The sequence below is a fragment of the Colias croceus genome, chromosome 11, assembly GCF_905220415.1.
Source record: "Colias croceus chromosome 11, ilColCroc2.1".
NCBI lineage: Eukaryota > Metazoa > Arthropoda > Insecta > Lepidoptera > Pieridae > Colias > Colias croceus.
In genome coordinates this window covers 2,015,077-2,032,388 of record NC_059547.1, presented here as the reverse complement: position 1 = coordinate 2,032,388, position 17,312 = coordinate 2,015,077, and the positions used below count along the sequence as shown (strand labels likewise).

The 17,312-nt window shown below is 32.0% G+C and overlaps 1 protein-coding gene across 1 annotated transcript; it reads left to right on the top strand.

The window, feature by feature from the left end:
* The first annotated feature begins 4,648 nt into the window (after positions 1-4,648).
* Positions 4,649-6,998, top strand: LOC123695456. Its single transcript, XM_045641317.1, has 2 exons — positions 4,649-4,858; positions 5,949-6,998. Exons 1-2 carry the CDS (start codon positions 4,690-4,692, stop codon positions 6,389-6,391), a joined length of 612 nt encoding a protein of 203 aa, XP_045497273.1. The 5' UTR covers positions 4,649-4,689; the 3' UTR covers positions 6,392-6,998.
* The last annotated feature ends 10,314 nt before the right edge of the window (positions 6,999-17,312 follow it).

Below are 17,312 nucleotides of genomic sequence, written 5' to 3'. Positions count from 1 at the left end.
CTTGTTTCTGAAAAGTTGATCATTTTCGTGGTTAATCTGAATGTGTTAATTCGTTTTTTGGACTATGATTTTGATGGTATAGTTTTTAAGAACTAATGTGAAAACATAATATATAGATGTTAACTGCATAGGTACTAAAGGTATTGCAAAAACAATATGATGTTACATTAATTTTACTTGAACTATGTTATGTTAACAAACCACTGTGTTATGTACTGATACGCTCTTCAGTATGATCGCCCAAGACCGAACGCGATGGCGGCGCACTGTGGACGCCCTCTGCCCCACATAGGGGCCATAGGACCAGGAAGAAGTCATGTTGTGTACTAAATAGTGGCTTTGATATGATAAACTATTGTAAACAAATTGGAAATAATTCTTTGGGTGATTTTAGTTCAGAAAATAGAAACGTAAGTTCCAAATGATTTATTATTGCAACAAAATTATAGTCCAAATAACAAATAAATCACGTAAGTAGGTATTAATTTGTTAGTAAAATAAATGAAGACATTGTATTATCTTGCTGTTCGATGTAATCGATGTTTAGTTTAAGTATTCCACGTATAATGTCTTAGATTTAATTAATTTATAATAGATTAAGATATTGGTGTTAGTAAATTCAGATTTTATGCGAATATTTTCAGACAAATACGCTTTATTCAACGCTAGTTTCTACAAGAATAATGTTGCCAAATATTGTTTGATTGCTTTTAGCTAGGTAATAGGTTATTATTGCCAGTACTCAAAATTTAAGAGAAAATCTTCTTATTGAGTAATACCATGGACCCAATAAGATTATATTCGTCCATGGTAATACGATAATTATTTTTGTGTTTAATCCAAAATCAGTATTTAAGTTTAAATATAGAGACTGAGAAATTTAGTTAAATGTTTAAGAAGGACTGACACCTCAAATGAAAAATCACATCATTAATATCGAGGTTTCACTATCAGTATTAATATAAGATTTTATTTTATGCCTAAAATTTTAAGTGCTGGCTTGATAACTTCAATTCAGTTAGGAAGACGAGGACAGTTTCAAAATAAAGACAAAACAATTAAAATTATTCCAAAATATTTCCTGATGATGGCAACATTATGTACATGACATATAGTGGCCCAGTGTTGCCAACATAAAAATATTCAGACCTGTATTTTTTGAACAAACATGTTAGAAATTGCTTCTTGCCTTGAGTACACTCCTAATACTACTAAACTTTTTAATGAACTTTTTTACATCATTCACAGCAGAGTGAAAGAGAAACAATGAATATCTACTTACATCTCAGATTGAAAATGTTTAATAAGTGGGACTTAAAAAAAATGTCATAACTCAAGTATACTATGGTTGTAATTCAATATTGAAATTGTCCGAGTTCCTAACTTAGATATCCTAGCTACCCTTGGTTATTTACAAGTTGTAATAGTTTGAGTAAATAATTGTTCTATGCAATACCTATCGATGTTTTAAAAAAGCTTTTGTTTGCTCTACAAAATAGTATAAAATTCAAATACAGAGAAAAAATATTATAGAAAACCAAACTCAACACGTACATACAAGGCAATTATCAACATTACAGTATTAGTTTAGTATTTACTGCTATTATTACATTTTTAGCAGCATACATCTATACTAATACTAGCGGTCCGCCCCGGCTTCGCCCATGGTATTTCTCTACATAAGAACCATCCTATATTATATTATAGACTAGTGGTCCGCCCCGGCTTCGCCCGTGGTACATATTCACGTTTTCTCTACATAAGAACCATCCTCGAACTTCAAGGAATATTATAAAAAAAGAATTAACGAAATCGGTTAAAGCCGTTCTCAAGTTATGCGCTTACAAACACATTTTGGGATTCATTTTTATATTATAAGATTATATACCTAGATGAAGAGTTTGTTTGTTTGTTTGAACGCGCTAATCTCAAGAACTACTGGTCTGATTTCAAAAATTCTTTCGGTGTTGGATAGACCATTTATCGAGGAAGGCTATATATCATCACGCTAAGTCCAACAGAAGCGGAGCCATGCGGGTGAAACCGCGGGGCACAGCTAGTAGTTGTATAAAATGTTACAATAATTATACATTTGTTTAACGCTTTTAAAATTGTATTGCCGTGCCAAATTAGATGGTTTGAAAAATATCCTATTACGGAATTTATATTTTGACCGAATTTCAATTGTAATTAATGAATTTAATAGAAGGTAATGTTGTTGTGTATAAATATTATGTATTGCTTACGCTTTTTATGATTTGTTTCATGGCTATGTAAATAACATATGTAATACCTAATTATAATTTTATTGTTAATTTAAATATTGAGGTTAAGCACAACCCATACGTACATATTTGTTAAATGATTCATTATAATTGTAATTAAAGTATTAATTAATTTGTATTTACGGCTAACACCAAAAAAAATGGAAAATTAATTTTCGTGAATAAGTTGTTATACATTCCGCGTTTCTATGTATCTGCCAAACGTACGTAAATGTTTAGAATAATACATAATATTGTAATCGATGTTATAGTTCACAATAATCTTGTGTAAATCTATTCTTCCTCGTCTGAGAATCGTTAATAAACTTCAATTAAAGTTTATTATGTAGGTATATAATGTATACGCAATGATTTATCTAAGTTCCGTTTCCAGTAAATATATCTGTTTGAGTTAGCATTTGAAAATAAATTAATAATGTCAAAATTCAGTCTACAATCTACAATTAACGCAATCTATTTCTAAACCATTTCAAGAAATGAACATCTTTTCCAAATAAAGTTTATTAACCATTCTCCCTATCATCTTCGTAGGTCCTATTCACTGTGATAAATATTTATTTAAATAATATTTTATTTTAAAATATATTTATTATAAACATATTTTAAATCTATCACAGTGAATCCATTCACAAGAATTATATTTATTTTATGAATATTTTGTATCGGAACTTATTTATTTATATCACACCTCTCTAATACGATCTTTTACAGTTGAGAGATATTTAATTTTAATATATTAAAATATTTTATATTTGTATATTTATATATTTTAGTTTAAGTTACGACTGTACTGTTTTATATCTCATATATTTTATACTGATGTCTCTAAATAAATGTGGACGAATATTGTGTCTTTATTTTTATATTAGAACCTTCCTAGTTCCTAGTCATTTTCTACCTCCTTAAAGTCAGCTAAGCTCGCTGTAGTATGTTTACTAATACTATAAAGCTGAAGAATTTGTTCGTTTGTTTGATCGCGCTGATCTCAGGAACTACTGGTCCAATTAGAAAAAATATTTCAATGTTAGATAGCTAGCTTATTTATCGAGGAAGGCTATCATCACGCTAAGACCAACAGGAGCGATGCAATGCGGGTAAAACCGCGGGTCGGAGCTAGTTATTAATAAATCATAAAACGAAAAATTACATACGAGAAAACTTCTTAGGTACATATTACCATAGAATAGGTATATCTATCTAAATTGCAATAACAGCAGTAGAGATGATCTAACTAATTTTTTCTACATACCTAGGTAGGTATGTATACCTACGTATATGGTACCATATATTATACCTAGGTAGGTATAATATATGGTACCGCGCGGGGCGTTCGCCCAAACGACCATAATATAAAATAAGATAAGCCCCTGCTAAGAATTTAAAACTCAAATGAGAAATTTTGAAGAAAATTTTTAGCATACATAATTAATTATGCAAAATGTTTTCTAGAGCGCCCCCTAGTGAGCTGGCATCTTTATACCTACATGAGAATTTTTTATATTTATTTGCCGGATTTACTCCAACTATGGAAACATCCGAATTAAAATGCTGGCAACATTTTTTTGTAATACTATTTAGCTGACAAGTTGTTTAATTTCAACACAGTTATTATCATTATTGTATACTAGAGATTCCACCGTTTACCTAAGCCCTGGCGTCGGTCGGCGACTACCATACGCTCGGCATTTTGTATTAGCGCCATCTATGAGTTTACGTCAGAACTACGTTTAAACTTCAACGTTTATAATATTTTATTTTATGTTAGTACCGTTATTTTATGAGAGATGGCAGCGAAATTGACAAAGTGCGATTTTCATATTTTACCAAAAAATCTTCATTTTACGTGATTTTACTCATGTATTAGCTATAACCTTATGATTCTATTAACCATCTTTTAAAAAGTTATTTTTATTACCTTTTATGAATAGGTTACCTACAACTATAGAAAAGTTAAATTGTGGAATGTTAATTTATAATTTATATCGACTCAATACATACTCAATTGGTCTTATTTTTTAAACATAAGGTTAAAAAAGGTAAAATAGAGGATATTCAATTACCTACCTATTTCCCGATATCTATTTTTATAGCATAGTCATAGTCTTTGTCAGTGTATTAAACCTACTGCAACATACAGTACCAATATTACATTGCAGTTTATCTCTAATCTCTATGATCACGATTCCATTATTATGGTCCACGGGCTATGAATACTACGTCTACACCAGACAATTGACAAGACGCCCGCCACGCGGCACGCGATGTGTCGCGCGGCTTTCTCGATGCACAACGCGGCAACGTCGCGCGGCGCAACCCACATAGATTACGGAATACGGGCTAGCTTTGCCCGTCTAGCAGCGCCAGTCGCTCGATCGTTTGTTTCACGCTGGTTGTCGCGCGTACGATGTCGCGACAAGGTGCAATAAAAATGTTCAATTCACAGAATATCCCTATTCTGATAGAGGAGGTAAAGAAGCGCGAGTGCATATGGAACCCAGAATGTGAGGATTACAACGACAGAACTATTGCTTCTATTGCTTGGGGACAAATTAGTGATATATTGAACGTGCCAGGTAAGCCGCCATGTCGCTTGTGTTGTTCGCCTATAAAACAAGATGGCGGTAGTAATACCACGTAAATACCAGAATAAACGTCAACTTGCATATCTATTACTAACATAGGTACTCTTCATAATATGAAACTAGGTATATTTTGGATTATGAAACTAGGTGGATATTTTTAAAATAAGTACTTTTTGTTCTGTATAATTCTAAATCTTATAATTTTGGATTTTTGTAGACCGTACTAAATTCGAAAATGTAAACAAACAAACCTAACCTCACTTTTTTTTAAATATTGCCTGCTGCAGTCTGCTAAGTGCTAGTGATGATTTTATTAATATCAATTATTATTTATTTTATATCTAATGCAATTCCGAAAATTCTTACTATATTATATTAGTGTCTAATTGTTCATTTTTCTGACAGCTGTAGCATAATAAAAAGAGAGACTAGGTAGGTATATTCTAGACTTAAATATTACCCGCCAATCACACAGATTCTATAGTGAACTAGTTAAGCCCCGCGGTTTCACCCGCGCGCGTGAATTAGTTTTTCATTATAATCATCCTCCTCCTTCCTTATAAATTAATGTTCCTGTGGGAATATCAATATACCAAGTTACTCCTTAAAACGATAGCTATATTATTATGTCAGTGAAAGTCTTAAAATCGGTTCAGCCATTCCTGAGATCAGCCGGTAGGTACTTCCGGACAGACAGACAGACTGACAAAAATTTTAAAAATTACTATTTTAGTAGTATATATGTGTTACACACCTACACTTTATACTATTGTAATACTGTGCTTTACACATTTAGTAAAAATTATTTAGTTATTTCAACATTAAAAATAGACACTCCAATTCTGTTACTTACTTATAGGTACTTATAGATAGTATAATAATATAGACTAGCTAGACTAGCTAGTCGCCCGGTTTCTACCCGGGTAGAGTTTCTTATTATTTTGTTCTAGAATTATCCAAGCTGAGACAAGCTTTACACTATAGGTACTTATACCTACATATTACCTACCTAGTAGGGACTAATATTAAGACTTTGATAATAATTAATAAATAACTTACAAAATCAATAATTAATTTCCAGAAAGCAAAGTGCGTATGAAATGGAAGACAATTCGAGACTTGTTCAAACGGGAGGTGAGAAGGGCTCACATCAAACATGACATCAAGGAATACAAAGGCAAATGGAAGTATTTTAAGGCGCTTTGGTTCCTGCAGCAATCGTACTACACATCTACCGAAGATTATGAGGTCCTGGTAGTTGAACCTGACGAGTCGCCGAAACGTATTAAATTCGAGCCGTGTGATGAAACGAGCTATAGTGAAGAATATGCAATCGATCCACTGCCAGAAGACAGGTCAAGTCAGGTGAAATCTGAAGAAGATGATTACGACCTGATGTACCTTAAGAGTCTAACACCGTTTTTGAGGGAATTAGATCCGATAAGGAAGTTAGTTGTTAGGAATAAAATTCAAGATTTGATACTGAATGAAATGGCCGCGCAAGCATCATCGCGGAAACACTGACAGTTTTACTCCAGGGATTTTGATTTATCAAAGAAGATCAAAGACTAGTACACACATAGTGAAGTGTTCATGTTATGATCTTTATGTGTGACGATCGATGGTGATATTAGAATATACCTAAGTTGTTAAAAAAGAATTTATTACAGTACAATCCGTTTTTTTTGTATAGGTTAATTTACTACATTAAATTGTTAGTTAATTAAGAAAAAATACGTAAAATTCTTTTATGTTGTATTGTTTTGACGTTATAAATATTCATTGAAATTACAATCGCTGATTAAATGTATACATGCAAGTACTTTTATGTTTTAAGCAATCCTTTATGGATAATTCCAGTATTCATTTTTAGTTACCATTCCTAAGATATCGCGATTAACGAAGTTTGAATTGAAACAGTTGATCACTATGAGCCTACAGGAGTCAGACATACAAACATACTAAAATTTCATCAGAGCTACTAAAAGCGTGTTAAAAAATAACTTATTTCTGTGGTTTATTATCTGTCATCTCAAGTAATACAGTATATTGTTGAATTGTTAGTCGTCATTTAGTTTTAAGTAGGTAAGTGGAGATTAAAATTGCTGTAAATAAAAAAAATATCGGTACGTCGATGTTCGTAAGCTTTTTATTTCGATTCCTCCTCCTTAAGATTAATATTGTTACTAACATTTTGTTTTTTTTATGAATTTCTATGTATATCTACAAATAAAAAAATATATTATAAGCGAGGCATTTATCAGCAATAATACAAATACAATTAAAATTTAACTTTATATTTACGTATCTATTTATAGACAACTAACTTTCCGCACTCGGCTTCGGCCGCTTTATCTAAAACCTAATAAATTATATACTAAAACCTTCTTCTTGAAACACTATGTCTGTTAAAAAAACCGCATCAAAATCAGTTGCGTAGTTTTAAAGATTTAAACATAGGTAGGTACATAAAAGATACATAAGGACATAGGGACAGAGAAAGCGACTTTGTTTTATACTATGTAGTGATATTAGAAATTCATAAAATAAATAAGTATTACAGTGATAGTGTATCTCGTTACGATGAAACAAGAGTCCTGAGTTCGGTCCTCAATAGATAAAACAGAATATTTACTAGCCTTTAATCAGAATCGATCTCTTATATTTCCCACTAAATGATAAGGGCCTTCACTTATCACTTATAGCTAAACGATACCAATTACCCTTACAATCCGTTCTAACATACATGATGATAGGGTACTTTTGTATCATTTTAATGAAATTTAACGTGCTATAAAAACCAAATCTTTCTTCCCTGCTCTTCAATTTATTGCACGCCTCATAAGCGAAGCGTTGAGGTGGGTACTACTGTCACTTCGCGCAAAACATCTGATTTTTCAAACTTAAAATGTCTTTATGTATCATACATTGCACTTGTAAGATAATACATACACACACATATTAAGAAAAAACACTATTTTTAACGTTCATGATATTTTTGATGTCATTTTTGTTATTTAAACTAGTTAAAAAACAGTTTAAAAAAGTTCTGTCTTGGACGTCCGTGTGTCTGTATGTGCGGATCCTTTTTCTTGTTAACACGATAGCGACCGAAATACTTTACTAATCGAGTCTTTTTTTTTCTCTTACGCTTGAGTATGCTCAGGAATAGAACCCTTTCATTTTTCAGGGTCTGATTCGATGTGGTTTAATTGTTATTAAATAAACAAAAAAAATATCGACTTTTTTTTTTTTTTATAGTGTACTCAAAATTCACCATTATAAACTCGATTCTTTATACTATAAGCCAAGGTTTAAAAAAATAAGTTGGTAGTCAGTCCCTTAAACCTGCGCAGTTTCACATCTAGGTGGGGCCACAAGAAAAATAGCTCAATTATTACGGTACCGCTTTCTTTACTTTTCCAAATGTTTTATTTTATTTCATTTTTATATTTATAGTCACGTACTCTTTATAAATAATCAATTTTATTGTAAAGGATGAGATTATGAGGCGTGCACTTTTGGATTTTCCAAACTATTTGTAACTAGGCCCCGCGATTTTACCCGCAGTACTCTGCTTATTACCGTGATGATAGTCGATAAAATCAACCTATAGTCGATAAATGGGCTAAATAATAAAAGATAACAAAAAAATTCCTGAAATTAGCGCGTTCAAACAAACAAACTCTTCAGATTTATATAAGTAGGTATAAGTATGATTTTATGCCATTAAAATAATTGTATTTTCTTTCTTTGCCAATGAGTTGGGCTGTGGATTTAGGCTCAATGTCAGCATGGTCGTTCTGATGATGATTGCAAATGATCATAAATATTCGTAGAGCACTAAAACTATGAGAATTGAGAGTTATACCAGAATCAAAGATATAGGTACCTAGTACCTATAAGATTTTTATCTTTGCGCACAGAACGGATATATTTTTACTTGTATTTTTAGGTTTCCATAAAATGACATAGGTCATAGACACACAATTGTATCTACATAATAATATAAAGTTCATATAATAATAGTAATGACATTTTCAAGTTATTTAAACTAAAAGAAACAAAGCCTGCCAAATTATTTTATACAGAAATTTTAAGTAATTATAATAAGCAGTTTAGGAAATAATCCAATTAGTCATCCAACATTTCAAATCGAGCACAATCGAATGGGATTATTTAAGTCATAATCACATGTCTAATGATTCAGCTTTTTTGAGTATTACGACTTATTTCTTTGTCCTTCGTAACGTATTACATAAATCAGATTAAATAAAGTTTATGTTAGCAAAGACAGCACGTAGCTACAATTCTTCCCCAGGGGGAGACACTAAGATCATAGTTATGACCATTTTGACCAAGTTCCCTCGAGACTCGTAGATATTGTGGCTTACCTTATTCCTAAGCCGTATTCGGTATTAATATTATTAACTAGCTGTGCTCCGCGGTTTTACCCGCATTGCTCCGCCACTGTTGGTTTTAGCGCCACAGCAACCAATAAATAATTTTTAAAATCGCACCAGTTGTTCCTGAGATTGGTACTAACAAACAAAATCATGTTGTCATGCATGAATGGTGGGATTTGGATATACTTAAACAACGATGTAGGTATATGTACCAAATATCTATGGAAAATATGGAATAACAGATCGGTTATGATTTCTTGCATACCTCGAAAAATACGTCTAAAATTATTTTTCCTACCAAAATTCCACGAATATTTCAAATTTAAATCCATACTAATATTATAAAATATGCGAAAGTAACTCTGTCTGTCTGTTACTCAATCACGCCTTAACTACTGAACCAATTTGCATGAAATTTGGTATAGATATATTTTGATACCCGAGAAAGGACATAGGATAGGTTTTATCCCGGAAATCCCACGGGAACGGGAACTATGCGGGTTTTTCTTTGACTGCGCGGGCGATGCCGCGGGTGGAAAGCTAGTAGAAGATAATTAAGCTTTTAGGTAATTAACGTGAATTTAACAAATGAGAAAGGAGTCATCGTCAAGTTAACAAAAACTGCATCTCAGTTGGTCCAGTCCGCAGGAGATTCCTGGAACATAACTTTCCACAATGTCACCCTCAAAATTGTGAAATTCTTGATTTTTCGTTTGTTTAACATACCTACCTAAAATGGATTAGACATAAAAACAAAAAAATGGGTGTGTAATATGAAGGTATGTGATGTTATTCGTGATGTGACTGTAACTGTAATGTGCTGACGGCACAGGTATATTGGGTGAGTTAACAAAGGTAAGTACTATATATACATATATGTATATTTGCCAGATTAGCAAATATAATAAGGAACTGTTTTTACCGGCTAAACCGAAGTAAATTCTTAGATGCTTTTAATATTTACTATTAATTAAGTATACTAGTTAACTAATTAACACACTACGTTACGCATAAGCTCTGTTTTACATCGATCAGTAAAATAACTATAAAATAAAGATAAATAGATAATAAGCCGCTTTTGTTTTACCAGGATAACAGAATCATAGAGTGAAATGATACTTCACGTCCTATAGACCTGTTCAGAGAAGACCTTCAGATATACAAAATTTCGGAATATGTACCTATACAAAAAATACTAGGTATTCAAAATTAAGGTTATATTTCGTAGTTAGGCATCTTTTCTAAAATCACTACACAGTATAAAACAAAGTCGCTTTCTTTGTCCCTATGTCCCTACTCCCTTTGTATGCTTAAATCTTTAAAACTACGCAACGGATTTTGATTGATTTTGATGCGGTTTTTTTTAATAGATAGAGTGATTCAAGAGGAAGGTTTTAGTATATAATTTATTAGGTTTTAGACAAAGCGAGCGAAGCCACGGGCGGTAAGCTAGTAGTTAATAAAAAGTATGACTTTGGTTTTCTTATACCTACCTTCAAAGAATTAGAACATAAGACTTAGGATAATCGCGTACCTATATGATATACTCAGCATATTGATAGGTAGGTACTGTAGGTATTGTAGGTAGATAGGTCTAGTTCTTAATAGATCGATGACCTACAAACTATTGAACGATTAAATGTGACCTTGTAAGTGAAACTGTACAGGTATACCTAAATCCCTATACTAATATATTATAATTAATGCGAAAGTAACTCTGTCTGTTACCGATTTGATGAAATTTGGCACAGACAATCTTTAGACCCTGAGAAAGAACATAGGCTACATTTTATTGCGAAATGTGTACGGGGCAGTCCGCTAGTACCTTAGTAATATGCACAGAGGCTATAGATACGTAGGTATTAGGTAATACATATTATACTCTGTAGATTGGGGAGTTAGGAACAGGATTGTTTAGACATAGGCTAGAGCTAGCTTATAGAGAAAAGCTTGCACTGTAAGCTCATGCAAAGTAATATACTACCTAGGTACCTACTATCTTTTTACATTTTCTTTATTTTAATTAAATACATATCAACAACATAGGTAGGTATATTATATATACCTAAATATAATAAAATCGTAGGAAAGTCAAAACTGTACATTGAATATTTTTTTAAAAGAATACTTGGGCCGTGATCTATAATCGATATAGAAGCCAAAAACATAGTTTTTAGAATTTTTGTCTGTTTGTCTGTTTGTCTGTTTGTCTGTATGTTTGTCTGGGCTAATCTCGAAAAGTACTGCATAGATTGACTTCAAATTTTGCATGAATATTACTAACAGGTCGGGTGAGGCTATAGGCTACATATTATCAAGCTATCACCTACGGGGAAGGAGCTGTGAACCTTTATTTTTCTTACATATTCCGTGTACTACGACAGCGTACAATCTAAAGACTCATGTTTAAATGTTGTTTTTGAGTAAGCCATGCTATTATCTACCTTTACACTATAAAAACTACGTCATTTATGTAATTTTGGCAGAGAAACAGTTAAATGAATCTTAGCAGTATAAAGACAAATTTGAAACAGCGCCATCTATAGCCAGTGTTATAAAAATCAAACACACATTAACTATTGGAAATTAATAATTAAATGACGCATATATAAATGTTGTTTGACAATATCTAGATTGAAACTATAAAAATTATGCCATTTAAGTAACTTGGGAAGAGAAACATAGTTTAAAGAATGTAAGTTGTATAATGTTAATTTTGTAACAGCGCCATCTATGAGATTTCGTAAAAATCAAATCAATTTACATGTTAACACTACTGAATACACTGTTGAAAATTAATAATTTAAATATAATCATGTTATTTATTTAACTCTTTAACCCATATCTTCCCTTCCCTATAAGGTATATTTCGTGTAAATAATAAATATACTACATTTTTTTAAAGTGAGGGTAGATGTTTATTATTTTAAGTAAAACTAGACACCATTATCTACAGTAATTAATCTAATATTGATTGAGTTCATTAGTTACAATTTTAAAAATCTTCGTGTTTTATAAATTTACTAGCTTACCGCCCGCGGCTTTGCCCGCTTTGTCTAAAACCTAATAAATTATATACTAAAACCTTGCTCTTGAATTAGTCTATCTATTTAAAAAACCGCATCAAAATCCGTTGCGTATAGTTTTAAAGATTTAAGCATACAAAGGGACATAGGGACAGAGAAATCGACTTTTGACTATTGAATGCCATAAAACCAAAAATATCAAATGCAATCTTAGTGTTTTGTGAATTTTCACCGTCATGCGTTCCCACTAAAGGTAAGTTGTTACATACAGGTATTTATTTTTTTATAATGATAGCAATTCATGTGTTTTGTTGGTATTATATTATTACACTTTTTGAATGAAATAATAAAATGATGAATTGATGAATTCTTTTATATATGACTTTTACAAGATTTTGAGGTGCATTGGGAACAGTAGTTTTTGATAAAATTTTATTTGTAAGTAGCTTTTTTTATAGATTTACAGTTAACTTTTGATTTTTTTATTTACAGATTCAATGCTCATAAAATTATATCGCCTTTGGAAGACGATTTCTGCTGACAATTTTACAACACCACTTGAAAATTGATGATTTGATGATAAAGTATTAATTAAGTGGAAATTAGTAATCATCCGCTTCGTTCATTTTTGACTGAAGTTAATGTCCAACGTCCAATGGTTCAATCATTGATCAATATCAATAATAGTGTTAATCATAATGGTTCAATCATTGGAAGTATCTCGGGAAATTTTGGAGGATATTTTTCAGGAAGGAGAGGAGGGGCAGCCAGCCACATATCAAACTACTACGTTTTAGTACCGAAAAAATGTTATTGCCAAATGAAACGTAAATTTTGCACTCACAACTGTACAAGTAATGTTTTTATTTTGACTTTGCGGTTATCTGATTATAATATTTATCGTTATGGCTATCGAGGTACCGACCGTACTGGGATCAGAGTACATGATATATAGTTCATCATCCAGGATTGCTAAGAGCATTTTCACACTGAAAAAGATGTTTTCTTTGAATCGTAGTTGCTTCATTTATTTATTTTTAATCATTTTACATAACTAATATGTTTTATATTTTATAAATATATCATTTTCATTATTTATAAATAAAATGGATCCAACATAACTTTGTTGTGTATCATTTCTCTATTAATAACCCATAGGCATATTTTCCGAGCGCCCCATTTAAGTTGCGGTCCTGAAATTATAAAAAATTTATGTATACTTTTGCCAAATATGTATAAGCTCATTGCTCAAGCTCATTTTTACATAAAAATAATAAAAACTAAACTACTAAATAAAATAAATTATGTAAAGATTTTATAAGAAAACACAGTATATTTATTAGGAGACGGTGATCTCTTCCAGGCAAAAGATATTCATCAGCTCAATAAAATTGAATAGTATGTTGTTAGTTATTCTTTAGATTCACAATTGTAATGAGCATTTCCGCATGCAAGTTATTTCAAGTAGTATCGTAGTTTAGATATATCATAGTTTTCACACATTAAAGTTCCAACAAAACCCTCAAATTTTTTAGCAGAGTTGAGCAAGATAATTTGAAAAATGTGCCGTGTTAAGTATTATAGAAAAGGTTAGTTCGTTGGTAATTATTATTTCTTCTTCATTTACATGTTGTTAGTAAAAATAAACTTTGACTAACAGTCAAAGTATATTTTAACTAATACTACTTAATACTAACTATTATACTTATGTTCAGTATTTATCTGTATTATTATTGCTTGGTAATTAATATATTTTCATGTCGTATACTTAATTATAAACATAAGTTTGATGTGTTATTAGCTGGATTTATTGAAGTGAAAACTTTTTTAGCGGCGTTGGGTATAAAATCTTAAACTCGCGTCAGGACACGTGACCATCGAAAAAGCGTAAGACGGATGTTAGTTTTTTTAGCCCTTATATTCCATGCGTAAGACAGATACCTACCATTCCAAAATATCAAACATGCTGAACGTTAATAATCAAGTTTTCACTTCTGCCGGCTATCTGCCGGCACTCCCGGAGTGCAACCCATCTTTTTTTTTACACACTCACAGACTTATAATATTTTATGTTAAAATAGTGTTAATCATATTAATATTTTTTCACAATTAAAAATATTTCCTTTTTTCTGATGGTGATGTTATGAGGACCATATTCGGTCCTCATATCATTAAAAATCTGTGCGAAAACTATAAACACTTGTGAGGCCCTCACGGCAGTCACGGATGAGTTCAGTTTTGTGTTAAGACCGCTGTGACAACCAACCCGTGAGACAAACAAACCCGGTTTCCCCTATTATCCCGTTAGACCGAAACCCTCACTGAGAGGGAATTACGTTTCACTACTGATCACGACAGTCATATTTTATCTCGAGAATCTGAAACTTTACTCAATATGAAGACCGTTTGACAAATGATAGGGTGTATCATAATATTATTCGATCTCTTGAAGATGAACATGAGCATAAGCAATGACTAGAGTAGGGACGCGAATATTACAATTATTTGAGACAAGAACGATTAATATTTGTTTAATGAAAGATTAAGAATTGAAATTATTCAGTCTCTGAAAACGGACGAATAGCGAGAGGCCCGTCTTACTGCAGACGATTTCGTCATAGTCTTGATGACTTAGAGGTAAACAATCTACGAATTCGGTGGTGTGGTCCGACAAATATAAAAGTGGGTTTGCTTATATCCTCACAATTTATTACAGATCATCTTCTGTATAGGCGATATTAACGTAGTATGTTCTTTGCATGCTTTACATGCTTTAAAGTGGAGTAAGGAGACGGCTTTCGTTTGAAGATACACCGGAACCTTTGAAATCACTACTTTTAGAGGAACATACTGTGCAATCTAAACTGTTATTAGACAATATTCGCTCTTATAGTAGTGCGTTTCAAATGATCCTTTGGTGCTCAATAATTATCAGAAGGTCCTTTCATGCTTACTTTTAAGATACAAGGTCAAGTTTACCATTTGATAGGATCCCTTTTGCCTGAAGGCCAACCTAAGTTTGTTTAAATATATTTTGTATTCGACTACAACGAATAGTGGAATACAAGAAATCAATATTTCTCAAATTTAAAACTGAACTCATTTCACAATTATTTTAGAACAGGTTAATTCGTATGTATGCAGTTTTATATCGACATTAGAAGCTTTTCCTCAAGATGGTGATATCGGCACTCAGGAACTCCCTGGACGTGTTATAACGCCCAGGCCACAGTATTACAATTTTTCCTACAGTAGAGCAACGAATGTATTTTCGCATAGCAACGGAGGGGAACTCGCGGGGGGTCAAGTGACGCGGGCCACGTACCACAAACATGCTTAGTTTGTGGTACCGAGCGCGAAAGAAAGTCATCGTGTTTTTAGTAAAGTTACTATGTATACTGACGTAATTTAATACTTAGGTACATATTCTATAATGGTGCGATCAAACTGTTAATCTACATTTAATTTAGATTATTATTTGAAATACTAAGTAATGTAGAATTTAAATCACATTCATTCATGTTGTCTTTAGATTTTAAGATTTTCTTATCAGTGTTCAATTTTAATTTAGTTAAATTTTATAAGAGACAATAATTAAGAACATTCAAAAATAAAGTGCCACGTATTTTTTTTTAAACGACGAATGACGAAAAACGACGTAATCGCGGACGAAGTCGCGGGCAACAGCTAGTTATATATACCTAACTACAGTGAGAAAAATTTCATCCAATTCCAATGGAGTCCAATCTCGTATTGTACAATACATATTTAAATTGATATTTGGTAGGTAGGACATACTACATACATACATATTATAATATTAAGAATTCTGATTTGGTAATTTGCATTATTTAACAATTTAGCATACAGTAATAGGTAGGTAGGTACAAACTAAAACAAATTAGGTAGGTAGGTAGGAGCACAGATTCCAATATTTTATTATGAAGAATTGAAGGGTACGTCGTAGTATGAAAAGTATATATCGAAGGGGGTTTTGTCCTAAAGATAAAGAAAAGGACCATTGAATACAAAATCACAAATCACCATGTTTACAAAATCACTAGTCCACAGTCCACTAATTAAACAAAAATCTCTATTCATCACGTTAAACCATTTCAAATTTTCAACTACAGTTGAAAAAAACGTAAATCGTCCGAGCACAGATTAAATAAACTATTACTAAACTTTATTTGAATGAAGAATGCACTAATTCACTAGCCGACCGATAACGCGTACGATTCACAAAAGTTTTTGTACGATGTTTGGCGCCGAGCGGCGCGGCACACAACCCAAACAAAACGAAGCGGCGCGGCAACGTCGCTCGAATCGATCCCGCACGGAGCCCGATAGTGATGCACTAAGCATTAATTAACGTAAATTGCATATATTTACTACCCCTATATTACTTACAGATTTAATAACTCGAAGAAATTTTAAATATTTTGATAAGAATTCTATACTTTTGCTATACAATCGAATTCTTTTGTTAACGTTCTAAGATTTTTTAGTTACCGTTTCAAGGCGACCAGTGAAGTGTGTCCTAGGTTCCAGGAAGAATCCACAGTTCGACACGATTAGCAGTAAACTGGCAAAACAAATAGTAAACGAGATAGTAACAGTTCCTGCTAACTTATAATTATTTATCCCTTATTTACCTACCTACCTCGTAGAGCTTTAAACTATAAAGACCAATCACTTTGTTTGGTAGGTTCAAATTTGGTTTTATTTTATTAGTCTAGAAAATGTAATAGTAGCAATGAGAAACCTTAAGTGATATAATTTTTAACAGTGAATGTAGAAAAGAGCTAATAAAAGTTTTGAAAGATCCAAGAAAGTATCGTACAGCGCGCGGAGCTTTTTTTAATTAAAATGCACTTAGCACTTTATATTGCAGTTTAGAACACTATTTTATTCTTTGTTCGTTTGTTAAAAAGTTAGATACTAAGATTAATTTACAAATACTTAGGTACGTTTCAAAATTCTCATGTTAGATATTACATAGGTACATAGTTA